The sequence below is a fragment of the Ranitomeya variabilis genome, chromosome 4 (assembly GCF_051348905.1).
Source record: "Ranitomeya variabilis isolate aRanVar5 chromosome 4, aRanVar5.hap1, whole genome shotgun sequence".
Lineage (NCBI taxonomy): Eukaryota > Metazoa > Chordata > Amphibia > Anura > Dendrobatidae > Ranitomeya > Ranitomeya variabilis.
The window spans coordinates 488,782,050-488,809,107 of NC_135235.1; the positions used below are offsets into that span (position 1 = coordinate 488,782,050).

General features: G+C 44.3%; 1 protein-coding gene across 7 annotated transcripts in view; it reads left to right on the forward strand.

Annotated features, from left to right (window-relative positions):
• The window catches only part of CBFA2T2 (CBFA2/RUNX1 partner transcriptional co-repressor 2), a 45,258-nt gene that overhangs the window by 15,728 nt on the left and 2,472 nt on the right, over window positions 1-27,058 (forward strand). The window contains exons 1-10 of one of the 7 annotated variants that reach the window (XM_077251944.1): window positions 7,153-7,333; window positions 13,616-13,759; window positions 20,773-21,014; window positions 21,632-21,721; window positions 21,813-21,994; window positions 22,071-22,333; window positions 22,437-22,534; window positions 23,644-23,836; window positions 24,065-24,133; window positions 24,290-24,480. In XM_077251944.1, coding sequence (XP_077108059.1) covers window positions 13,642-13,759; window positions 20,773-21,014; window positions 21,632-21,721; window positions 21,813-21,994; window positions 22,071-22,333; window positions 22,437-22,534; window positions 23,644-23,836; window positions 24,065-24,133; window positions 24,290-24,480 — 1,446 coding nt within the window. In that variant the 5' untranslated portion in view covers window positions 7,153-7,333; window positions 13,616-13,641. Of the gene's footprint in view, window positions 1-7,152; window positions 7,334-8,054; window positions 8,075-13,615; window positions 13,760-20,772; window positions 21,015-21,631; window positions 21,722-21,812; window positions 21,995-22,070; window positions 22,334-22,436; window positions 22,535-23,643; window positions 23,837-24,064; window positions 24,134-24,247; window positions 24,481-27,058 lie in introns of those variants that run through there. The other 6 variants (XM_077251942.1, XM_077251943.1, XM_077251941.1 and 3 more) reach the window with 6 other exon arrangements.

The following is a 27,058-nucleotide window of genomic DNA, read 5'->3' on the forward strand; positions in this document are numbered from 1 at the left end:
GGGGGAACAATTAATGGTTGTAGGATCTGTGGTCATGAGAACCTTTTTAACAGGATATCACAGAAATCAAATGCTGGATATCTTCATTCCATCTGCGCTTTATCTATAGTGAAAGTGAAATGACAGATGATTATAGATGCACAAATATTATTATTTTGCAATTAAGTGTAAAGTGCCAATAAAATCTGCATTGTAGTGGTTCTTGCTAGTAGGGCAGGGTTCACATGTTGCAGCTCCAAGAAATGATACCGGAATATAAATTGCTTTGTTGTGAAATCTGCTTACAGCTAAGGCTGTTTTCACATTGGGTTCTGTGTCCCTGATGAGACATAGGTGCAAACCGGGGTCCGGACAGGGCCAATAGTCTGTAATGGTGATAGTAGAGCGAACGTGAGCTCTGCCGTACACTTTTTCGGGAGTGTTCGCCTACACGAGGCAGACGTGCAGCCGCAAAAATGATGCGTAGCGGAGCACTTTTGCTCTGCCATCACGATTAGTCTATGGCTCAGTCGGAGACACAGAACGCAATATGAACGCTTCCTAAGGGTTATGTGTCTACTACGTTTTTTATTGGATCAGGAATCTTCATGTCGGTTAGCGCAGACCAAAACCGTGAATTGTCTTTTCCATTGAACATTCTGTTGAAGTTCATCCTTCCCCCCGCCACGAATCTGCAACAACCGTTATTGCGCTTTCACAGGAGTCGTGCCTACACAACTCGCTCAAGTGAGCACGATACCTGGATCCATCCTGTCTTCTTATAAAAGTATCCCCCTATGGTCTGCTGTGCTGTTTCCCTACACTGTTTATCTAATGTAAAAAAAATTATGTCTAAATGGTGAATTAGGAATGTGAGAGGGGGAGGTGAGGTCAGTGTGTGTTTATTGGCTCTCCTTCATGGACATGCGATACATCCATGGGGATTTCTCTGTATATCCAGAGAGAAGTATTCTCTCTTATTTAAACATTGTTTAAATATTCCCGGAAGAATCCAACTGTGAGAAATAATAACTCATATGTGGTTACTGAATGACAAAACCAGGACCACCAGCTACTTTCCCGAAACTTCAGGAGAAATAATGTCCACCATCATTCCTTTAGCTGCATATTATGTTGATGTGAGCAGGGAGGCAGATCAAGGATTAACAGGTTTTAATAAACAAGGTCTTACTCCACGTGGGGAGATAGGGAAAACGTGAGGTAAAATATGGGCAGAATAGGGAATAAAGGGGTTTGGTTGGGGAAAAATCAACGCAGGTAAAACAAAGAAAGTCATTCTTAATAAAGTCACTTATCCATCAGGCGTTTTCCTGACCGGTATGGTTCCGGAGTAGATAATGGCGCCAACAGCCGTCAACGCAATGTGGATCCGGTGTGGTCCTGAAGAAGGTCATGATTAGTGATGAGCGAATATACTCGTTACTCGAGATTTCCCGAGCACGCTCGGGTGACCTCCGAGTATTTTTTAGTGCTCGGAGATTTAGTTTTCCTCACCACAGCTGAATGATTTACAGCTACTAGCCAGCTTGATTACATGTGGGGATTACCTAGCAACCAGGCAGCCCCCACATGTATTTATGCTGGCTAACAGATGTAAATCATTCAGCTGCGGCGAAGAAAACTATATCTCCGAGCACTAAAAAATACTCGGAGGTCACCCGAGCGTGCTCGGGAAATCTCGAGTAACGAGTATATTCGCTCGTCATCACTAGTCATGCTACATTCCCGGCTGCCAACATTAAGTCTTTGAAACATCCCGTGGAGTCCGCAGTAAGGAGACTCCGGTGGCCAGCAATGTATATGCAACAGTCCTGCCAGAGTTAGGCTTCTTGTCAGAGTCTCTGTGGTCCGTCTCTCTGACGGCCAGGTGCGGGCCTCAGCTCCTAACTGCCCGAAGCAGGAGCTCTCACTCTCCTCAGCCGTGCACTGCACCTTCCCGCCCACTCTGTTCCTCTGTGCTGCACTCACCCTGGTAATGCTTAGCCATGCTCCCTGTCAGCCCAAAGATCGTTCCGGTTCCCTAAACTTTCCCCCGAACAGCAGAGGACGCAGCCTCATCAGTTCCGGCCCCGACACGCAGGCACCCGCGGTGCAGTCGTCCCCCTTACATCTACTATATAATTGTCTAAGGGTCACTTCCGTCTGTCTGTCACGGATATTCATTGGTCGCGGTCTCTGTCATGTAAATCCAAGTCGCTGATTGGTCACGGCAAAACAGCCGCAACCATGGCTGCGTATGCACCATCAATAGTAAAAAGATCTAATGTTACAAATAATAATAATAAACAAAAAAAAAGGTTATTCTCACCTTCCGACGTCAGGTTCCGGTGCAAAAGGATGCTAGACGTCGCGCGCTGTCTTCAGCAGTGCAAGCGGCAGGTTCCGGTGCCAAGGATGCTGTGCGCGAAGGACCTGCCATGATGTCACGGTCATGTGACCGTGACGTCATCACAGGTCCTGCGCTCATACCAACCCTGGGACCGGAAGCTGCCGCATGCACCGCACACAGGCGCCAGGACTTCAAGGAGCCTTCGGAAGGTGAGTATATGTTTATTTTTTATTTTAAGTCTTTTTTAACCACGCATATAGTGCCCACATTGTTATATACTACGTGGGCAATGTTATATACTGCGTGGGCTGCGTTATATCCTACATGGCTGCTATATACTACGTGGGCAGTGTTATATACTATGTGGGCTGTGTTATATACTGTTTGGGCTGTGTTATATACTGTTTGGGCTGTGTTATATACTGTTTGGGCTGTGTTATATACTGTTTGGGCTGCGTTATATACTGCGTGGCCACTGTTATATACTGCGTGGCCTGTATTAACACATCGGGTATTCAAGAAATTGTCGTGGCCTGTGCTATATACTATGTGGCTGCTATATACATACATATTCTAGAATACCCGATGCGTTAGAATCGGGCCACCATCTAGTTGAATATAAAAGTAAGAATAGACTGAGGCTGCCATCACACTAGCAGTATTTGGTCAGTATTTTACATCAGTATTTGTAAGCCAAACCAGGAGTGGAACAATTAGAGGAAAAGTATAATAGAAACATATGCAAAACTTCTGCATTTATCACCCACTCCTGGTTTTGGCTTACAAATACTGATGTAAAATACTGACCGAATACTGCTAGTGTGACGGCAGCCTGAGGCTCTGGTCATGTTGCTTTTTTTGCTATACAGTAAAATGGATTTATACGCATACAAGTTGTTTTTTTACAGACTCTAAACGAAATGTAAGGCTCCCCATACACCTTATATAACCTTCCTCCTACAATAGTAACGACTTGTCTTTCTCAGGTTAGGTTCAGACGACCGCATTGAAAATTGGGCTAGTTGATACTGCAAAATTCATAGCTGGCTCCACGTACCTGTCTCTATTGCAGATGGGTGCAGGAGCTGCCTTTACATTATATGCACTATTCTGGTCCATAAAACTGGCCACAGTAGTGCATGCAGTGATTATTTTTCAGTCTATCGGACTGCATGGGATATTGGCCTTGTACACGGCACACTGACTATAAGGCTGTGTGCACACGTTCAGGAATCTCTGCAGAATTTTCCTGAACAAAACCGGACTTTTTCTGCAAGAAATCCATTCGCAGTTTTTATTGCGTTTTTTTCACGTTTTTGCCTCATTTTTTTCCGGAGCTTCCCCAATGCAATGATATAGTGACAAAAATGTGAAAAAGCCACAAAATTAATGAACATGCTGCGTTTTTTACCGTGATGCGTTTTTTTGCGGAAAAAAAGCATAATGTGCACAAAAATTGCGGAATGCATTAAAAATGATGGGATGCTTATGTAAGCTTTTTTTAGCGTTTTTTCTGCGGAAAACGGCCAAAAAACAGCGAAAAATCCTGAACGTGTGCACATAGCCTGATAGGTCTGTGTGCGGTCTATGGAGTACATGAGTTGATCATCCGCTTATCTGAATAAGCCCTAGGACATGCCCACCTTCTAATCCCCTGTTGACAATAGTGAACTACATACTGGCTAAACAGTTGCCCATCCAGCCAAAATCAATGGATTCTGCCAACATATACCAAATGTATATGGACACCTTAGATTGGAATTTCTTTGCATCTAATAGATGCAAAATCTTTATTTTGGCCTGTTGGTATCCTTTTTTTTAAACTGTATTCAAAGGGGCTTAGAAGACTCTTTCCTAGACAAAGGGTCACCGCAACAAAAAATGCACAGTGTGTGATCACAAGTGCTAGGTACAAAGAGCCTTTAGGCTTTCTTTAAAGGGAACCTGTCACCCCCAAAATCGAAGATGAGCTGCTGCCATCGGCATCAGGGGCTCATCTACAGCATTCTGTAATGCTGTAGATAGTCCCCCGATGTATCCTGAAAGATGAGAAAAGAGGTTAGATTATACTCACCCAGGGTCCGGTCCGATGGGTGTCGTGGTCCCGTACAGCGCCTCCCATCTTCTTACGATGACGTCCTCTTCTTGTCTTCCTGCTGCGGCTCCGGCACAGGCGTACTTTGCCCTGTTGAGGGCAGAGCAAAGTGTTGCAGTGCACAGGCCTCTCTGATCTTTTCCGGCACCTGCGCACTTCAGTTCTTTGCTCTGCCCTCAACAGGGCAAAGTACGCCTGCGCCGGAGCCGCAGCAGGAAGACAAGAAGAGGACGTCATTTGATGAAGATAGGAGGCCCCGGACCGGACCGCGACGCCCATCGGATCGGACCGCCCGCCCAGGTGAGTATAATCTAACCTCTTTTTCTCATCTTTCAGGATACATCGGGGGCTTATCTACAGCATTCCAGAATGCTGTAGATAAGCCCCTGATGCCGGTGGGCTTAGCTCACCTTTGATTTTGGGGGTGACAGGTTCCCTTTAAAGCGTTCATCCACTTTTACAAGAAAACGATGGTATTGCAGTATAATTGTATTTCTAAATCATTCTACAAGTGTTTTTTTATGGTAATCTGCAGCATAATCTGTCTAAAGTCAGTGCTGTGAACTACAGTAAACTTTGTAATCAGAGATGGGCGAACCTGAACAGAAATGTTCGACGTTCATACCTGTCAGACATTGTTCAGGCCTGAATGCCGAACATGGACTTTCTGCAGAAATCCGGTACAGTGTTCAGGGTAAGTCTGTGGTGGCAGAGAAATAATCAAATTTTTCTTTTCTTGGCAGCTTATGTAGCCATTATTTTCAATGGGGTTTGGGTGTGGTTGGGAGTTCGGTTACTTTTCTGGTACCAGAACCATGCTTATAATGTTTTGCTCGTCACTCTTGGCTTTCGTCTCCATTGAAGGAGCGAACGCTGTAAAATTCTATGGTGCTCACTCCCGCATTGAAGATGGTAGCAGATTTAGAAAAGTGATTATAATGTAACATCCTGCATCATTCTTCTGAAAGTGGAGTAAAAAGTGTTACTTTAAAAAAACAAGCAAACAAAAAAAAACATGTTACACCCTATCCATGAGATAGACAATATCTTGTGGGTTGCTTTGGGTCCTACATCTGGGACCTCCAGTAATCACTCTGTAGCCCAATCTTGAATGGAGCAGAGGAGAACATGCTTGACCTCTTCTCCATTCATGGTTTACGGGACTGCCAGAGAAAACTGAGTACTGAACTTTTTTACAGTTCCATCGATCAGATAGTTTTAGAATGACATGTAATTATCCCATACTTCACTAAATAATTATCCACACCTCGTAGCCAGAAAAATATATTTCAACAGTCCTCATTATGGGATATGAAGGTCATTAGAATGATGCTGTTAATTGGTGTATCCAAACACAAAGATGGCTTGGGGAAATTCCAGCCTGTCTAGGCATTGTATTGGCATTTTTTGTTTTCTCAGCTACCTGTATGGTCCTCTGACTGTAGTGATAGTTGGATGTTTGGGCATGACGTTCACCAAAAGAGGAGCTCGTTTAGAGCCCTTCCCTGATAGAATAATCATGGCTGTATTGGGGCCTTCACGTTCCAAGTGGCTTTTATTTCTATTATTGGTGGAGTCTTAACAGCTGAGATGTGAGCGACATCTTCACTCCACTTGGTGGCAACGTACAAGGTTTTGGCCAACATTAGCCACTGGTAAATGGGTCCACATTAAACCCCTCATACAACTTTCACATGTTTTTGTAAGTACTTGTGTTTTCAACTAAGGGTATGAGCACACGTAGATGGAACCTCTGTGGATTTTTCCTGTTTTGAGAAATCCGCAGGTAAAAAGCACTGCGTTTTACCTGCGGATTTACCGCAGATTTGATGTGGTTTTTGTGCGGATTCCACCTGTGGTTTTACACCTGCGGATTCCTATTATGGAGCAGGTGTAAACCGCTGCGTAATCCGTACAAAGAATTGACATGCTGCGGAATAAACAACGCAGCGTTTCCACTCGTTTTTTCCGCAGCATGTGCACTGCGGATTTTGTTTTCCATAGGTTTACATGGTAAACTCATGGAAAACAGCTGCAAATCCGCAGTGTCAAAACCGCTGCGTATCCGCAGCAAAATCCGCAACGTGTGCACATACGTACACTAAAAGTTTTAGCTCTTCTTTTGGAGCTCATCTGTTACTGATCCTACGTATTATGAATACATTGGCAACTGGGTGTTACCAGTTAGAGAGGTAACCCTACCCAGGGAGACACTGGCAGCCCCTCCCTCCCAACTGGTAACACCAAGTTGGTAATTTATTTGTAAATATTCTGGAGAAAAAACAGAGGAACAGTACTAAGCAGTTATAAGAAAAGATGCTCCGAAATTATTGCATGTGGACTTGAAATATTATTTATTGGCGCAGACATGTCAGGAAGGGTAACTGGTCCTCTTTATTTTATTTTTTTTCCCTTTCCTCTTCAATGTATTACTGAGTTTAGTGACAGGAAAAATATGTTTGTGCCATGTTAGCCAGTGGATAGAAAACATTACAATTCAAGTTTTGTGGTCTTCTCTGTACCACTTCGGTGTACAATGCTCTTGGCCAAGAAATGTCTCCTCTGGTGCACCCAGCCATAAACAAGCCTTCCAGTCCCATTGGCTCTGAGCCAGCGGTAGGTGTATATCTAGTGACACAGAAATGCAGAAAGCCCTAGTAACAGCTAGAGAGTGAGAGCGCCAGGCAGATATAGACAGGAGGGGTGTCTCTCTCTCCCTGGCAGAAAGGGGGGGGTAATTCAGTTTGACAACACATCTGCAGTCCATCTGCGCCAGAACAGTCCTGCTTCTCCCAACACACTGAGGAATCGCAGATGTGTTAAACACAGGCAGGGGCGGAGGGGTATCCCACTCAACTCAACCCAAGAAAAAATCCTATTAAAAATTCCACGCCCGCAGACCCCAGACGGTAAGTCGCCCGCATTTCAGCGCACTCCCTTCTACCTCCCTATGTCCTTGAATATGGATCAATAATTTTATCCTTACTGCAGATATTTTTTAGATGCTGCCAAAAGGGTTAACGGCGAGCCTTAAGACATCCATGATAATAAAAAGCGTTGCGTATTTAAGAGCACGTCTTGTTAACAGCTTTGGTTATCATGGAGAAATCCGGCGTATTAAGCAGAGATTTTAGTAATTGGTTTTCTGTTTGCTCAGATCAATGATAATCCGTTCTGCCCGGCTCTTGGCTGGATACATAATAGTGCCCTTTCTTGGTTTATGTTCCTTTATAGATATGTTCTTGGTAGTGATATATATGGTATATGGCTTATTTCATATCTTATGTATCATTACAGTGACACTCTGCTCAAACCTGAACACTCAGGACTGTGACGACTGTTAATGGTCGCACTAAATCCCAACCACAACCCAAATCTGAAGATGTTCATCGCGGTCCACACTGGAGGGCTGGGGGTCACCATGGATTTTCTTTCCCTGACCAAGCGTTCTTAACAAAAAATAAATAAGATATAGCAATCCTAATTTTATAGGGCAGAGTCAGGGGAATAAAATGATCTGGGACCACAAACTGTTTGAAGTGTGAAGACCCCCGCAAACCTCCTCCTAAATCTCAGCTTGTGGAGAATATTGCCATTTGTTTGGGATTCCACCTTTTATATAAAATAAGAGATTTTGGCTGAGGAGTAAGGTGCATTGCTGCACACCTTCTATTTAAGGTTCAGGTGGGTCTTTGAAAAATTTTCTACCTTGGAGAAATTTTTTATTAAATTGCTTAAATTAAAAAATATAAGTATTGTAGTGATGTTACTATTATATCCTGTACACACAATGGTGCAGTGCCTGATGCCTGCGCCTGGCTCCCAGGGTCATTCTGTGTGGCCCCCAACAATATATATATATATATATATATATATATATATATATATATATATATATATATATATATATAAACTCCTTTCTGTTTAGTTCTCCAGAGTGTAAAGCCCACCATACACCTGAGGGGCCCGAATAATATTTGGTTCTATCATCTGAGCCGTTTCTGCCATATACAGGAGTGCTCCTGTGTTTTCTTGTGGGAGGGTATAATAGAACCCAAAAAAAGTTGTACACCCCTGCTGTACAATGTAAAGCGTAGTAAATGTCCCCTTCCGCCAGCTCATGGCCATTATACATATATTAGCATGATGTGTCCCAGAGTTCTATAGCATGTAGTACATCTCTGGGCATCACTTTCTAACACTAGTATTACATCATGAAACTGAGCTGCATAGAGGATTTTTGGCTTGAAATAAGTTAAAAAAATGTTCCAGAGCATAGCTGACCTCTTTTTAATAAAATAAAAAAAATCCACCCTGTTGCCTGTGTGGACCCCGTGAGTCCCCCGTCCCTACAGGGCAGAATATGTTGCATTTGTATGGTGCAGTGACAGATGTATATCGGGCTCCCCGCACGTGTCCCTACCCCCCTGCAACTGACACCAGGTGCAGCCTGTGTTACCCACAATCCCAGTCACTACTGTTCATCTGTTTCCATTGTTTCAGATGGAGATTAGCATGGCTGCAGGTAACTGTCATACAGTAGTATCAGCTGCTGGCCTTGATTCCTGTGTATGACAGACACATGGGGGAGGGGAGGCCTGCTGATGTGTCAATTAGGCCTTCCCCAGGAAACAGTGCAATTAATGCATTATTCCAGGCTCCACAATACATGCCATAGTGATTATTTCTTATCAGCCAGTCCAGAAAACATGGAGATGATACATTGCTATTTATTTCTTATCTGCAGGTCTGAGATATTCCAAAATGACTATTCACGACTAAATTAGCCACTTTTCTTTAGCTCAAACCATTCTCTACAGTAGGGAATTGCTTGACTGGCAATCTCCTCTTCTCCGAATTTCTCCTCCGTGGATCATATTGCTGATTAGAGTCGCCAAGCTCACTAATTCTACCAATCTTTTCTGCTTTAACACTCGGCTGTCTTCTGTTTGGCGTTATAGAGGTTAATATCAGAGGAAAACCTCAGCCTGGCAGAAACGGGAAACAGATGGAAAGTGGTTTTACCACTGCGCTCAGGGAAAAACACAGAGAGGATTCTGGGAAAGTCGGAGCTGGAGAATTTTATTTTGTGTGTTTTAATTCGGTGTTTTATTGTGTAGGCGACCATCAATTTATTATCTACATTTCCATCTATTTCGGTCTGTTTTTACTGATGTAGTAGAGCTGAGTGTTTTTGCTGCTGTGTGGTTGGTGAACCATTATACCCACTGCCATACAGTGTGTGACCAGCTGTCCTATAGAAAACTGCAGATTATACTGTATACACTTTGATATACTGGTCCATCCATTTATACTAAATCGTGTTATTTGCCTTGGGTGCAGTCAGACGGCCGTATAAAGCAGACCGGGATCGGAACGCAGTGCATGGACTGGCCGGCGGCTCTCCCGACCCAAGTGTCACAGCTTCATGTGTTTCTATGCAGCTGTCATGTTTAGGTCAGGATTGCCGCCAGCCAGTCCATGCACTGCGTTCCAATCTCAGTCTGATTCAATATGCCCATCTGACTGAGCCCTTAGACCCCCTGTCACCAAATTTGTTATCCTGCTTTCCATTAATGATGAGGTGCAAACACCGCAAATGGAGTGTCTGATTTGACTTCTTAGGGCTTGTTTCCACTTGCGAGAATCACGTCCATGACTCGCATGTGGCGCCGGCAGTCCAGAGCGGAGCGTGCGGCCACATAGGAACACATGGAGCTGCACGCTCCGCTCCAAAGTGCCGGCGCCACAGCTTGGTTTCCACATGCAAGACATGGACGTGTTTCTCGCAAGTGGAAACAAGCCCTTATCCGGAGTCTTGTTGTGGCAAGGTCCTTTGAGTATTTGCACACGTTGAGCATTTGCAGCAGATTTTTCTGATTCAAAACATAGCGTTTTGACAGGAAAAACATTTTGTAAAATATGTGTTTTTGAAACCTTTTTTTTTTTTTATGTGTTTTTATTTCCCATTCATTTGAGTAGGCGAAAAATGCTGCAAAAAACACTGAAATAATTTACATGCTTCAGATTGGGAAAAAATGCTTTTGGTTTAAATTTGCAAGCAAAGAAATGAGCAGCATGTGCATGAGATTTTAATAATCTCAATCATGTTGCTGGCGCTGTAAAGTGCAGCTTTTTTTATCCTTGAAAAAAACGCAGCTTGTGAACGAGCCCTTTCAAAGAGTGGATATTGATTTTTAGGATTGCTACCTCTAATAGGTGGCACTAGAGTTCCTCTCCTCTTCCTTCCAGAAGAAGCGGTTTGCATATTAAGTCTGTAAACTGTGACCTAACATTTTCGGCCATGCCTGTGTAACTTTTTTAGTACACATAACTACACTGCTGAAAAAATAAAGGAAACGCTAAAATACCACATCCTAGATATCACTGAAATATTCCAGTTGCAAATCTTTATACATTACATAGTGGAATTCGTTGAGAACTATAAGACACAAAAACGATCAATTTAAATCAAAATTAATGTCCCATGGAGGTCTGGATTTGGAATGATGCTCAAAATCAAATTACAGGCTGATCCAACTTCAGTGGAAATGCCTCAAGACAAGGAAATGATGCTCAGTAGTGTGTGGCCTCCACTTGCCTGTATGACCTCCCTACCACACCTCGGCTTGCTCCTGATGAGACAGCTGGTGTTCTCCCGAGGGATCGCCTCCCAGACCTGGATTAAAGCATCAGTCAACTCCTGGACAGTCTGTGGTGCTGGTGGATGGAATGAGACATGACGTCCCAGATGTGCTTGATTGGATTCAGGTCTGGGTTATGGGCAGGCCAGTTCATAGCATCAATGTCTTCATGCAAGAACTGCTGACACACTTCAGCCTCATGAGGCCTAGCATTGTCATGCATCAGAAGCAACCCAGGTTCCACTGCACCCTCATATTGTCTCACAATGGGTCTGAGGATCTCATCCCAATACCCAATGGCAGTCAGGGTACCTCTGGCTAGCACATGTAGGGCTGTGTGGCCCTCCAAAGAAATGCCTTCCCACACCATTACTGACCCACTGCCAAACCGGTTATTCTGGAGGATGTTGCAGGCAGCAGAACATTCTCCACGGCGTCTCTAAACTCTGTCATGTGTGTCACATGAGCTCAGAGGGAACCTGCTCTCATCCATGAAGAGCACAGTGCACCAATGTTGAATTTGCCACTCTTGGATGTTCTCTGGCAAATGCCAATCGCCCTGCACTGTGTTGGGCGGTAAGCACAACACGCACTTGTGGACGTCGTGCCCTCATACCACTTGCAGACAGAAGGATATTAGTGGCCTGCTGGAGGTCATTTTTCAGGGATCTGGCACTGCTCATCCTGTTCCTCTTTGCACAAAGGAGGAGATTTCTGTCCTGCTGCTGAGTTGTTGCCCTCCTACGGACCCCTCCATGTCTCCTGGTGTACTGGCCTGTATCATGGTATCTGGTCCATGCTTTGGATACTGTGCTGACAGACACAGCTACGCTTCTTGCCACAGTTCGTATTGATGTGGCATCCTGAATGATCTGCACTGCCTCAGCAAATTCTGTAGGTTGTAGACAGTGCCTCAAACTACAGTACATTATCTCTAAAGGTACCGTTACACTAAACGACTTACCAACGATCACGACCAGCGATACGACCTGGCTGTGATCGTTGGTAAGTCGTTGTGTGGTCGCTGGGGAGCTGTCACACAGACAGCTCTCTCCAGCGACCAACGATCAGGGGAACGACTTCGGCATCGTTGAAACTGTCTTCAACGATGCCGAAGTCCCACTGCAGCACCCGGGTAACCAGGGTAAACATCGGGTTACTAAGTGCAGGGCCGTGCTTAGTAACCCGATATTTACCCTGGTTACCATTGTAAAATTAAAAAAAAAACACTACATACTCACATTCTGATGTCTGACACGTCCCCCGCCGGCATCCACAGGGTTAAAACTGCTTTTGTCAAGAGCGTTGCTAATGCACGCGCTGCTGCCGAGAGCTTCCCTGCACTGAATGTGTCAGCGCCGGCAGTAACAGCGGTGACGTCACCGCTGTGCTCTGCTTTACGACCGGCGCTTTACGGCCGGCTTTGACAGTCAGTGCAGGGAAGCTCTCGGCCGGAGCGCCTGCATATTAGCAGCGCTCCTGCCGAAAGCAGTTTTAACACTGTGGAAGCCGGGGGATGTGACAGACATCAGAATGTGAGTATGTACTGTTTTGTTTTTTTTTAACTTTTACAATGGTAACCAGGGTAAATATCGGGTTACTAAGCGCGGCCATGCGCTTAGTAACCCTATATTTACCCTGGTTACAAGTGAACACATCGCTGGATCGGCGTCACACACGCCGATCCAGCGATGACAGCGGGTCTTCAGCGACGAAATAAGGTTCTGGACCTCTAGCTCCGACCAGCGATATCACAGCGGGATCCAGATCGCTGCTGCGTGTCAAACACAACGAGATCGCTATCCAGGACGCTGCAACGTCACGGATCGTTGTCGTTCTCGTTGTAAAGTTGCTGAGTGTGAAGGTACCTTAATTAAGGGGTGAGAGCAATGACAAAACGCAAAAGAAACCAAAACAAACAGCTAAAAAGGATGAGAACAGATAAATAGTCTGTGGTCACCCCCTGCATAACCACTCCACTCCTTTTATAGGGATTGTCTTGCTAATTGCCTATCATTTCTACCTGTTGTCTGTTCCACTTGCACAACAGCAGGAGAAATTGATTCACAATCTGTGTCGCTTCATAACTGGACAGGTTGATTTCACAGAAGTGTGATTGACTTGGAGTTACGTTTATTTTTTGAGCAGTGTAGTTGGGACTTGCAATCTGTATATCAATGGTAATCCTATGAGCAAGGGCAGCTTGTTATGTTTTGTGTTATTTATTGTACATTGTAGAAAAATAATCTGTAGAACCTGCCCACAAGGTAATGTTGACGGACCTTACATTTTCTTGATATATAATGATGTACTGACTGGTAATGGGTCTCTGTGCTTATCAACACACTGACCAACATGGCAGTATGGGTAAGTTATAACTTTACTTTGCGTTCCCCTGTGTTGAATGTAGGTATTACTTAGGGAATTCATATGTGGGGAGTCTTCTGGTGCAACCACAGCTGTATATGATGGTCTAGCCGCGCTTAGGTGCATATAATATTCACAGGATATCTGTATTTATGTTATGCCATCTTTGTTCATTTGTAGTCACTGGAGATAAGAGGCTGCCTTCAATGCCTGGGTCTCCCATGGATGTGAAGATTCATTCACGATCCTCACCTCCTACCATGGCACCTTTGCCACCTGTAAACCCAAGTGGCCCACGGCCTGTGTCCTTCCCACCCTCGTCACGTATGTATTCTGAGAACACAATGCTCTCTATAAAATATATAGTTTTTGCTTTATATACAGCCAAGTGATCATTTATGAAAGGTGAATTTTTCTACTTCTATGTACTCCATTTCTTTTGGGAAGGCAGGGTGACAACCAATATGGCTGATTGTAAACTACTTAACTTGTTTTTATACTTTTCCAGTCTCCTGGCAGGCAAATTTGCTTTATTAAGGAGCAATCACACCAGCTGAATTTACGGTGTTAGATGACCATGAATTTACCTATTTTAAATCTTTTCCGATCATTGAATAGCCTATTTACACAGGTAGAATGCGCTTTTGATGTGCATTGAAGGGTCTGTAATAGACCGCTCAGTGCAGGTGCTGTTTACACAGGATGATGTACTGCCAAGAGCAATGATCATTTCACCCGACGAAGGAACACTTTGCTTGGTCGTCCAGTGATAGACTGCACGATTATTGGGAATTGAGCATTCCTATGATCGTGAAGTGTAAATGTACCTTTACACAACAAGCTGTGTCTAAAGCCCATATCTCTACAAAACAGGAAAAGCTTTCTGTGGAAATAGCCATATTGATTGTCGCCCATCTTTCCCACAAACTGGTACAATTAAGAAATGGCTAAATAGATTTTTTTTTGTATTCTGGTCTAAATAAATACTGTAATGGCCTAGGTGATAATTGTTTGAACAGTGGAGTTCCACTACTGAAACCATAGTCAATAAGTTCTTCCTTGGTCGCAAAACCACGACAAGGAGGCGTTGAAATGCAAGTATGGCACTGACACAGACGTCCGAGCCCAGATGTCTTCATATGTTCAGTGCCATAGATTTAAAATGAAGCAGCATTCTTATCTTAGCTGTAGTCTTTTAGCCAGGGGAGAGCCAATAGTGAATGAGGCCTTTGTGCCTGGCAATTATAGGGGGGTCCCCATGACTGAAGCCACACCAATCTTAAGTATCACCAGTCGATAGGCTTTTTAACAAAGGAGGGCAATGCAATTACATAGTGTTCAATATATATATTTTTTTATTTGAGGGAAATGCTTTTTTTTTTTACCAGTATGACTTCAAGTACAGTGGGTACGAAAAGTATTCAGACCCCTTTAAATTTTTCACTCTTTGTTTCATTGCAGCCACTTGGTAAATTCAAAAAAGTTAATTTTTTCCTCATTAATGTTCACTCTGCACCCCGTTTTGACTGAACCCCCCCCCACCCCTGAAATGTAGATGTGTAGAGAAATTTATTTTTGCATATTTATTAAATAAGAAAAACTGAAATATCACATGGTCATAAGTATTCAGACCCTTTGCTCAGTATTGAGTAGAAGCACCCTTTTGAGCTAGTACAGCCGCGAGTCTTCTTGGGAATGATGCAACAAGTTTTTCACACCTGAATTTGGGGATCCTCTGCCATTCTTCCTTGAAGATCCTCTCCAGTTCCATCAGGTTGGATGGTGAACGTTGGTGAACAGCCATTTTCAGGTCTCTCCAGAGATGCTCAATTGGGTTTAGGTCAGGGCTCTGGCTGGGCCAGTCAAGAATGGTCACAGAGCTGTTCTGAAGCCACTTCTTTGTTATTTTAGCTGTGTGCTTAGGGTCATTGTCTTGTTGGAAGGTGAACCTTCAGCCAAGTCTGAGGTCCAGAGCACTCTGGAAGAGGTTTTCATCCAGCATATCTCTGTATTGGCCGCATTCATGTTTCCTACAGTGGCAACCAGTCGTCCTGTCCCTGCAGCTGAAAAACACCCCCCACCATGTTTCACTGTTGGGATTGTATTGGGCAGGTGATGAGCAGTGCCTGGTTTTCTCCACACATACCGCTTAGAATTATCACCAAAAAGTTCTATCTTCGTTTCATCAGTCTAGAGAATCTTATTTCTCATAGTCTGGGAGTCCTTCATGTGATTTTTAGCAAACACTATGCGGGATTTCATATGTCTTGCACTGAGGAGAGATTTCCGTTGGGCCACACTACCATAAAGGCCTGACTTTTGGAGGGCTGCAGTGATAGCTGACTTTGTGGGACTTTCTCCCATCTCCCTACTGTATCTGTGGAGCTCAGCCACAGTGATCTTGGGGTTCTTCTTTACCTCTCCCACCAAGGCTCATCTCCCACGATTGCTCAGTTTGGCTAGACGGTCAGGTCTAGGAAGACTTCTGGTGGTCCCAAACTTCTTCCATTTAAGGATAATGGAGGCCACTGTGCTCTTAGGAACCTTGAGTACTGCAGAAATTATTTTGTAACCTTGGCCGGATGTGTGCCTTGCCACAATTCTTTCCCTGAGCTCCTTGGCCAGTTCCTTTGACCTCATGATTCTCATTTGGTCTGACATGCACTGTGAGCTGTGAGGTCTTATATAGACAGGTGTGTGCCTTTCCAAATCAAGTCCTATCAGTTTAATTAAACACAGCTGGACTCCAATGAAGGAGTAGAACCATCTCAAGGAGGATCACAAGGAAATGGACAGCATGTGACTTAAATATGAGTGTCTGAGCAAAGGGTCTGCATACTTATGACTATCTTGTCACAAAAAAATGCGGCAGCATTCACCGATCCTGGAGTGGTAAAAGTCCTTTATTCAAGCATGTGAGGAGACATCTTCACAGCTCGGGGGTGTGCAGTAATGACAGGAGTGTGCAGGGATCGACGACGGCCGTTTCGTGTTATGTGGACCCGTAGAAGCGCTACACATAGCACGAAATGGCAGTCGTCGATCCCTGCACACTCCTGTCATTACTGCACACCCCCGAGCCGTGAAGATGTCTCCTCACATGCTTGAATAAAGGACTTTTACCACTCCAGGATCGGTGAGTGCTGCCGCATTTTTCTGTGACAAGATTGCTACATATTCTATGTTTCATGCGAGCACCCGTGATCAGCAGTCAGGAATTCAGCTGTTGAAGTATGTATTCAGTTTTTTACCCTTGTACCCAAGCTGTGCTGCTCTACGTTCCCTCTTTTTGATTCCCTGGATACTTATGACTATGTGATAGTTCAGTTTTTCTTTTTTAATAAATTTGCAAAAATATCTACATTTCTGGTTTTTTTCAGTCAAGATGGGGTGCAGCGTGTACATTAATAAGAAAAAAACAGAACTTATTTGAATTTACCAAATGGCTTCAATGAAGCAGAGTGAAAAATTTGACGGAGTCAATACTTTCCGTTCCCACTGTATGTTGCTCATGTGGGCAACCGCACCATAAAATCCTATGTGACTAGATTTATTTCAAGGAGGACGTGTCTCAATGGGCGTGTCTCAATCAGTTCCTGAACATGCGCAGTCAGAAGTATGCAAGCTCATCGACAGCATGCGTATGCAAGGACATGCGTACGCATGCTTTCCCATAGACAGTAATGCGTTTTTTTTTTAACGCACTCATCCGCATGCGCACGCCTGCGCATATTTGATGGCTTTTTGACGCTTTCAAAAATGCAACATGTTGCGTTCACCGGACCCCGCCGCACCCCGAGAAACGACGCATGCGTACGCAGACGCATGCAAACTGATGCAAACGCATGTCCCTGCGTACTCCATGTTAAAGATGGGTACACATGACGCATGCGGATCTGTGCGGATGATACGCTGCGCACAGAGACGCAAATGTGAAACCACCCTAATCCTTCTGACCCCTCACACCATACATGGGCACACTTGTATTGACATGTATTTTTTTAAATTTAAGTAGTGAGAAGGACGTAAACTGTTTCCAGATGGCTTTGGCGGCTGCTTATCCTCCCTTTGTTCTATGGACTTGTGCATTGAAATTAAACATGCCCTATCAGATATCGTGCACAATCAGGAGGCCCACCATAATCATAAAACAGCTGGTTTCGGCCAACTTTCCTCTAATTTCTCTATTTGTTTTATGGAGCACCAGCACACATGCCCCACCACTGCACTATGCAGGTTCCTCACCGTGGCTATGCTGGTAAGAAAAGAATAAAATGTCCTATCCTATTGATCACTATAGGACTGAGTGGATACAACGATGAGTGGACCTTTATCTATAGCTGCAATCATGCCTTAGTCATGTATACTCTTCAGCCCTGTCTATATGCAATCAGACATGGCGTATTTTTATTATGTTTCTGGATACTTGTCTATGACCCCCGAAGAACTATATTCCCAAATTAAGGCCTCCTGCACACGTCAGTGTCTCCGGTATGTGTGATGACAGTTTTCACATGTACTGGAGACACTTACACACTTGGACACATTTAATTTTTTGCGGGGCTGCACACATGTCCGTGTGTTCACATGGACCATGTGCTCATGTGACCCACATGTGAATGTGTCCGTTTTCCCAGGCAGCACGGACATCAATATATCCCACATACGTGCACATGGATGACGGAAAGTATCATCCCTGTGCCGTCCGTGTGATACGGACTGCAATAAAATGCAAAACAACAATGACAGATGTTTAGATGTGCAAAGATATAGATAGATAATAGAAATATGTCAGTGAGATATCTAATCAGTGCTTTGCATCTGTAGTTTTTTGGACTTGTCCCCCATTTTTAATAGCCAGCTAAGGAAAATCAGACATCTGTGAGCTGGTCTTATTCGTCTGGGAAGGAGACAATAACCATGGACATTTCCAGCCTATTTATATCAGCTCACAGCTGTCTGATTAGCCTGGTTATTAAAAAGGGAGGACCCTAAAATAAAATGATGTGGGGTCCCCCTTATTTTTTAATAACCAGCAACAGCTAAGCAGACAGCTGCGGACTGATATTAGTAGGCTGGGAAGGTCCATGGATATTGCCTCCTTCCCAACCTTATAAGACCAGCCCTTAGCTGTCCCAGAAACAGCGCATCCATTAGACGCGCCAATTCTGGCGCTTGACCACGGCTCTTCCCGATTGCCCTGGTGTCGTTGCAATTGGGGTAATGGTTTTTGGGGTGATGTCAGCTTTGTAATGTTAGCTAACATGAAGCCAAGGCGTTAGTAATGGAGAGGTGTCTGTCAGACACCTCCATTACTAACCCTGTAGTCATAAGAAATAAACACACAGAAAAGTCTTTTATTTGTAAAAATCACTCCTCGACAATTTTCCTCTTTAACCCGTTTATTGAAAGAATTAATCCACACCAATCTGCCGTAGTCCAAATGGAGGTCCCACGACGATCCCTGTCTTCTCCGTCCAGCATATGAAGCCCAGTTCAGAGAACGGAGCTCCATAGACTGGAGCAGCAGCCACTGACGGTTCTCACGCTGTACTCCATGAGAACCCAACTGCAGTGACATCAGTAAGGTTACGGCAGTACTCACGAGGGCAGTGCAAGAGCCAGAATGATGAGCGGTCACGCCTCTCCATTATAAATCACAGGGCTTAATGTCAGCCATCATCCATCCCATAAACCATTACCCCGATTTCCTCTGCACTAGAGCAATCGGGAAGAGTCAAGGACAGCACGGTGGCGCAGTGGTTAGCACTGCAGCCTTGCAGCGCTGGAGTCCTGGGTTCTAATCCCACCCAGGACAACATCTGCAAAGAGTTTGTATGTTCTCTCCGTGTTTGCGTGGGTTTCCTCCGGGTACTCCGGTTTCCTCCCACATTCCAAAGACATACTGATAGGGAATTTAGATTGTGAGCCCCATCGGGGACAGCGATGGTAATGTGTGCAAACTGTAAAGCGCTGCAGAATATGTTAGCGCTATAGAAAAATAAAGATTATTATTAAGGTCCAGAATTGGCGCATCTAATCGAGGCGCCGTTTCTAGGATGGCTGAGGGCTTGACTTATTACTCAGGGAATGAGCCAATATCCATGGAACTTCTCATCCTATTAATGTCAGCGCGTAGCTGTCTGCTTAACCTTTGCTGGTTATTAAAAATAGGGAGGACCCCACTCCATTTTTTTTTTAATTAGCTAAATACAAGCACAAAAAACTACACATGCAAAGTACTGATTATATATCTCGCTGACCTATTTCTCTCTGTATCTTTGCACATATAACACCTAAACATCTGTAATTCCTACTCTAGTATGTGTCACATTAATTGGTGCAGATGGATGGCACACGGATGCCATAATACAGACTACAGACACACTGATGGCACACGGTTGTACACATGAATACAGATGGCAGTGGTACTGTTTTTTCCAGTACCGGAAATATAAGGACTTATGAAGTGATATATACTAATAGTAGCCTCATTCTCCTTAGTATTCATGCTTAGACATTTTTACATTTTCTTTATAGTAAAAAGAATCCATTCTGTATTTTTAGGGAACCGTGCAGATGAAGTCTTTCTAGTAATTAGGGTGTCAACATGGGTAACACGAAGTACAATGCAGTAACACCCTACTGGTAAATATAGCTAGCAAACTACCAGGGCTCTGGAGTCGGTAAACCAAACCTCCGACTCCGACTCCTCAATTTCCGTGACACAGACACCGACTCCACCAACCTGGCCTCCGACTCCACAGCACTGCCATGGCTGTGGAGTTGGTAAGCCAAACCTCCGACTCCTCAATTTCCATGACACCAACTCCGACTCCACCAGAATGGGCTTTGACTCCACTCTTCGACTCCGACTCCACAGCCATGCAAACTACAAATCTGAGGATAACAAAAAAGCTCATAAAAGCTAATATAGCTATACCTGGGTGTAAACATATAAGTTTTGGGGTTATATTCAGTTACACAGCATGGCGGTAGGACAGTGCCTCAATATATTTCTATTATGTTACTTAACCCTTTGATCCTATAGCCTGGCATCTAAATGCACAATGTATATAGTACAAGAATTATCAAGGATACAACAGAATCCTTTTTGATCTTCTCTATAGTTTTTTTCTTTAATGACCTAATTGGCATTTTCCCTTTATGTCCGATTTTTGCTTTTGATGTATATTTGTTTTTTTGTCTGGCATTTTCTGCTCTCTGTACTCTTATACCTTGTTCTTCACTTACAGTCCAGAAACTATTTTATATGCGCACCTACATAATATGTATCCCATATTACCCTGAATAACAATCACTTCTATATTCTGCAGTTTCTAATGGAATGAACCATTCTCCTCCATCCCTGAACGGAGCTCCATCTCCACCACAGCGCTCCAGCAATGGTCCTTCATCATCCTCATCCTCCTCTCTAGCCAATCAGCAGCTCCCTGCCACGTGTGGAGTAAGGCAGCTCAGCAAGCTGAAGAGGTTCCTCACCACATTACAGCAGTTTGGCAACGATATCTCTCCAGAGATTGGGGAAAAGGTCCGAACCCTTGTTCTTGCTCTGGTGGTAAGTTGATGCTCGGAACAACTGAAGATTAAAGTAGATTCAGTGACTCAAAGGATTGCTGTAGGACAGTGGTCTTCTTCTTGTGTTTCTCCTGCTGTTGAAAAGCAACTCTTAGCATTCCCCGACAACCCTTGGCTCTCAGGCAATTGCTGTTAGTTGAAGTTTCTCTACAGCAGGATAGCTACAAGTTGAAGACCACCTCTGTAGACAAAATTATATATTAACTGTGTAAGGAACCATATAGTGCATCAAATCCATACTTGCCAACAGTCCCTAGAACTGGACCGCGAAAGAGGTTTGGCTTGGCAAAGACGCAGTCATAAATGGTGGTTTTTGGACATTCTGGTGTTTTTTGGAGCATTCTGTACAGGGTTTTAATATAAATTTAGCATTTTTAATGGTAGTAATTAATATGCAAATCCAGTAATGTTAAGCATATTGTAATTGTCAGTCTGTTAGAAATAATGTAGAAACTAAGAAATAAGCATGAAAACTGCTGTGCGGGAATAGCTAATGGGAATCCATTGAAATCCATTACAGGCCTGAGGACTGACCTGAAATCTATTCCAGTAGCCTCATTGCCCTGGGTGGTAATTTTAACCTCTTATGTTCTACAGAATTCCACTATAACCATAGAAGAATTTCACTGCAAACTCCAGGAGGCCACCAACTTCCCTCTACGACCCTTTGTCATCCCTTTCCTCAAGGTGAAAATTCTAGCTGCATCCACTGATCTATACTGGTTGGCAATTTACTTACGGGGTTAAATGTAATCTGGATGCTGATTTTTACTTTCAGGCCAACTTGCCGCTTCTCCAGAGGGAGCTGCTGCACTGCGCTCGTGCTGCCAAGCAAACTCCCTCACAGTACTTGGCGCAACATGAACACATCCTCCTCAATACTAACACTTCTTCTCCATCTGACTCCTCCGAGCTGCTTATGGAAGTCAATGGGAACGGAAAGAGACATAGCCCAGAGAGGTACGGGATTAGTGCACGACATGTGTGAGGCTTTAACTCATAAATATTACAAATCAAACCATTTTCTCATTTGCAGGAGAGAAGATAATTGCTTTGAAAGAGAGCCTTTACCCCCAGAGCCAACAATTAAGAGGGTGTGCACCATCAGCCCAGCCCCCCGACACAGCCCAGCTCTATCTTTGCCCCTCTTGAACAATTCCAGCCAGTTTCACCCCACCCCTCCACCCCTGCAGCACTACACGCTGGATGATATACCTGGATCACAGTTGTACAGGGAACCTCTGGGCAAGATTGTGGAGTGCAGAGATGGAAGGGAGCGCCACCACGCTGTGACAGGAGGTAAGCGCAATGCTTCTTTCATAAGTATGTGTTCTTCATAACATGGTCTGATTGCTGCACCTATTTAAATTGCAACCATTCAACCTTATTTCTCGATCTGTAGGAATCAATGGTGGCTTAAACAATGGTTACCAAGAAGAACTTGTAGATCACCGGCTGACGGAGAGAGAATGGGCAGAGGAATGGAAACATTTGGATCACGTAAGGCTACTGAGAACAATTTGGGAAGGCAATCTTGCATTTTTTTTTGTTAAATATGTGCTTCAGCTAGTAAGAGTGAAATTGATTAGCATTAGGAAATTGCTATTTATGCAATTATCTGACTTAAGTTCCCTTTGCCTCATTTGGTAACTTCATAAGGTGAAAATGTATATACCTGACCTCCATACCTTGGAGCAACTGGAGAGGGCAAATCTTCACTGTCCTAGACCCCATCACTATTTTGTATTTGCACACTGAATAGTATGGTGTGGGCATAATTGGGTCTATGTGGGCACTAGTAGTATTTGAATACACGACTGCAGTATTATTTGTGCATTGAGTAGCAGAATGAATTATGCATGTAGTAAAGGGAGTCTGCCTAAACCACAGGCAGCATGAATAAGATTGCAGCCAGGTATGTTCTTCACTGAAACACTTTGGCCGGCTTCTCCCAGCGCCTCTCAATGTTAATCGCCTGCAGCGGCGCTGGGAAAAGCCGGCCAAGAGTGGAGCAGGACTGTTCTAGTCTCCAGCGATGGCCCCCATTTGGATCTTCTGAGTATACCTTCTTTAAAACGCTCTGGCATTTCAGCTGAAAATATACCTGACTGCAATTGTGCAGATAGGATGTGTGTGATTCAAACTGCCTATGGTTTGCGCAGCATGAATCTCATGACAGGTTCCCTTTAACTAGATGTAAATTTGTTTCAAGTAATTTGTGATTAGGATACACTTGGTTTAACCATGTAATTAAAATTTGCACCATTGTCTATAGTTCTGCATCAGTGCTTTTTATGTTTTAATTCGGAGTTCAAATCCCACCAATGACAACATCTGCAAGAAGTTTGTATGTTCTCCCCGTAAGTGGGTTTCCTATGGGTACTTCGGTTTCCTCACATAGACATACTGATAGGGAATTTAGATTGTGAGCCCCAGTGGGGACAGTGATAATGATGTCTGTAAAGAGCTCAGAATATGATGGTGCTGTATAAGCAACTAACCTAATAATACATGCACTGCTACGTTCATTGACAATATAGAATACATATGTCGCCATCTTGTGTTTTAGAAGGCAAATTACAAGTTGTACTTGTGTGATTTTTGAATAGGCCTTGAATTGCATCATGGAGATGGTGGAAAAGACGAAACGCTCTATGGCAGTGCTGCGCAGGTGTCAGGAGGTGGATAGGGATGAGCTGAATTACTGGAAGAGGCGTTACAGCGAGTCCTCTGAGCTTAGGAAAGGAAGTGAACACTTAAGCAGACAGTTCAGTCCAACATCAACTGACTCGGGCACCAGTGGTAAGAAAATATGTCCGAACCAACTTTTCTGGGGTGTAGAGTTTTGTTAGTAATATACTATATTACCTTCCAATAGCAAAGGCAACCATCCACATGTTGGGTACATGTTAGGAGGCAGCCATTCCGATGTTCATGGGAACGCAACCTACTACTTTATAAAGCTTTGCCAAACATCAGGGACATCCTGGTGGGATTCCCCAAAAACCTATCATGTATTCTTTCTTGCAGACTCTCAGAGGGACTTTGGAAGCCGAATTGGAGGGAATTATGTCACTGAAGAAATCTGGAGGAAAGCAGGTATTTCACATGGCCTTATATACTGTGTTTTAAAAAAATATATTTTTTTATTTTAGGATGAAATATTATATTTTTTATTTTTATTAATTTTTACCATTTAAAATGTTAATACAGTAAATTCGACCATCAACATTAACCTCCCTCCTCCCTACACAGAAGAAGCGGTTAATGAGGTGAAGCGACAGGCCATGTCTGAGGTTCAAAAGGCGGTAACTGAGGCCGAAAAGAAAGCGTGTGAGACAATCGCTTTGGAGAGGGCCAGGATGGATCAGACTATTGCCGATGCCAAGAGGAGGGCAGCTGAAGACGCATTCCTCGTAGTAAATGAGCAGGAGGAGTCAACCGAGGTATGAAATGGAGTCCATCAGCTGCCGAGATCCTCAGGGTCTCAGCATGCCTGTACTCTCCGATTCATCAGCCTTTTTCTAGCATCATATGTAAGATTCATGCTTGGGAAAAGTCAAAAAAGTCTGTTGGGGGTCTGTTAGTATTGTCGCCTATTAGACATTTATAACACATGCTCTTTTTTGCTATTTTTTTAATTTAGATTCCATTGTATTATTCAGCTTTTGCTGCAGATTTGAGTACTATTTCTGCATAAACATGGCCAAGTGCTAGCTATGTAGCTTGTCCAAAAAAATTAAAAAATCGTCACCTATTAAACAATGATTTGGCATCACATTCATATAACGGAGCGCTACTTGGTGTGGCGGGCCACTGAGGAGGCGCCAGATGTTGCAGAAGGGCCAGCTGGGGCATGTAGTGCCACTGGCAGCAGATAATGATGCCATAGTATCTGAAGTGGGTTGCTGGAAAATGCTTTAAGACATGAAAGAGGCTGATATCCAAACAAAAAAAGGTGTTAAACCGCACCCTTAATCGTCCAAGTCTTTCAAGACCAAGAGGCGCACGTCAAAACCAGGGAGTCCATCCCAGAGTGTGTTCCATATCCAGATAAATAAAAACAGCGCCTCAAACTGTAGTGAAGATTAAATCTTACATTTTATTCTCCCTCCTGTGGCCCAAATTTATCTGGGTATGAAAGAGGCTGATGTCATACGTGAAAGTCAAAGCCCTTGGGGTGCCCCGCTGGTCCTTGTGAAAAAAAAATGGGTCCATCCGTTTCTGTGTGGATTACCACAAATTGAACAACATGCACAAAAATGTCTACCCCTTGCCATGAATTGAAGAGTCCCTGACTGCTCTAGGATCGGCACTGGGCCTTGGTGTGTCCATATCTGTGGCAGTGCTGACAGAAAGGTCTCTAAGGCTGGTTTCACATTAGCGTTTGTGTAAGAGCCGCATAGATCCGCGTGCATATTGAGTACCTATATTTAACATTGGGTACGCAGGGACATGCTTTGTCCCCGTGCGTCATTTTGACGTACCCGCTGAACGCAACATTTTGCCAATGTGAAACCACCGTTACAGCGAGCAGCTTTGGAGGTAGACTTCTGGGTGGAGGCTCCTGGGAGACAGTACTGTCCTGGGTTTGCTCCCTGGAGTGTGAAGTTGGAATAATCAGATTTTTGTTCTGCTGGGAGACTTGCGAGTCCTCTGGCAATGTCATCTACATGGAATTCAAGGGATGCCTTGGAGTGCACAGCGGGAGTCTGTGCAGCTTGTGTAGCTTGCATGGTACCTGGCGGGGTAGCAGGAACAGACCCAGCTAGAGATGCATGTGTGACAGAGTTTCCCTGTGTATATTCATTGCCATGGACACGGATGGCTAGGGCCTTGAAGTCTGCAAAGGTGAAGCTGAGATGTTGTCCAGCAAGCATGCGGAGTTGGCTCTGCGACCGTTCAGTACCCGCCCCCTCTATGAAGTGGTCTATCAGGATTTTGTCAGAGTCCACACTTTCACAGGGGGTCAACCTGTAGAACAGCAGAGAAAGCCTCTTGGAGGGATAGAACATAGTACCGTAGGGTCTCACCTGTTGTCATCTTGCAAAGAATTTCATCTTGACCTCAGAGAAGGATGCAACTTCAAAGTTATCCTTTAGTTTTCCAAGGATATGCTCAGGTGTTCTTTTCTCTGATGGGGCCAAGATCAAACTTCCCTGGAAGGAGCACCCTCAAGATGACCCAGCAGGATCTGCTCTTGCTGGACTGGAGAGAGGGGGTAAAACAGAAAGAGAGCCAGCAAATTGTCACAGAAGTTCCTGAAGGTGCGTGGCTCCCCCTTGTAGCGTGGCAACCAGGGTGTCCTAGGATAAAATGGGACAGAGAACGGTATGTTGCACACGATCGGCACGGAAAGGAAAGGCTGTTAGCACCAGCTTGGCTGTTGTCGCTGGGTTCACTCATGATGTAGATGCTGAGGTGACTGCTCACAATCGGACAGAGTCTCTGATATAGGCACACAGATGAATCCTGTTTGTGACGCCAAAAATTATGGTGGGGCACTGGGGAGGTGCCAGATGTGGTAGAAGGGTCAGCTGGGGCATGTAGTCCCGCTGGCTGCAGATAATGATGTCACGGTAGCTGAAGTGGTTCGCTGGACCTCTCAACACTTCCCTCGTGTCCACGACAATTGTCAATAGCAGGAGGTGGCACTTGTGGATGGTATAGGCCCCCCTGGGGGCACTCCTGTAGCAGTAGTGTCTGGGTGCAGGTTTTGGAGCGCCCGTGGTGTTTGTGCAATCTCAAGCAGCCAGAAACGCAAGTAAACATAACAATTTTACTGAAAGAGGTAACAGGGTACAGTCTCTCTCTTAAAGGCAAAGTTCACAGTATATTGTGCATACGAAAGTAATGGTTCTCTCCTCATGAGAAAAGCAAGGTTATGGCCTCTCAGGGCGGCTGGAGCAGGGTTCTCTTCACTTGCTATTATAGGAAGTGTTATGCACAGTCCAAGCAATATTACACTGATGGAGGGACCTTCACAGATCGACTCTCCATGGAAACACACTAAAGTGTGGAAGT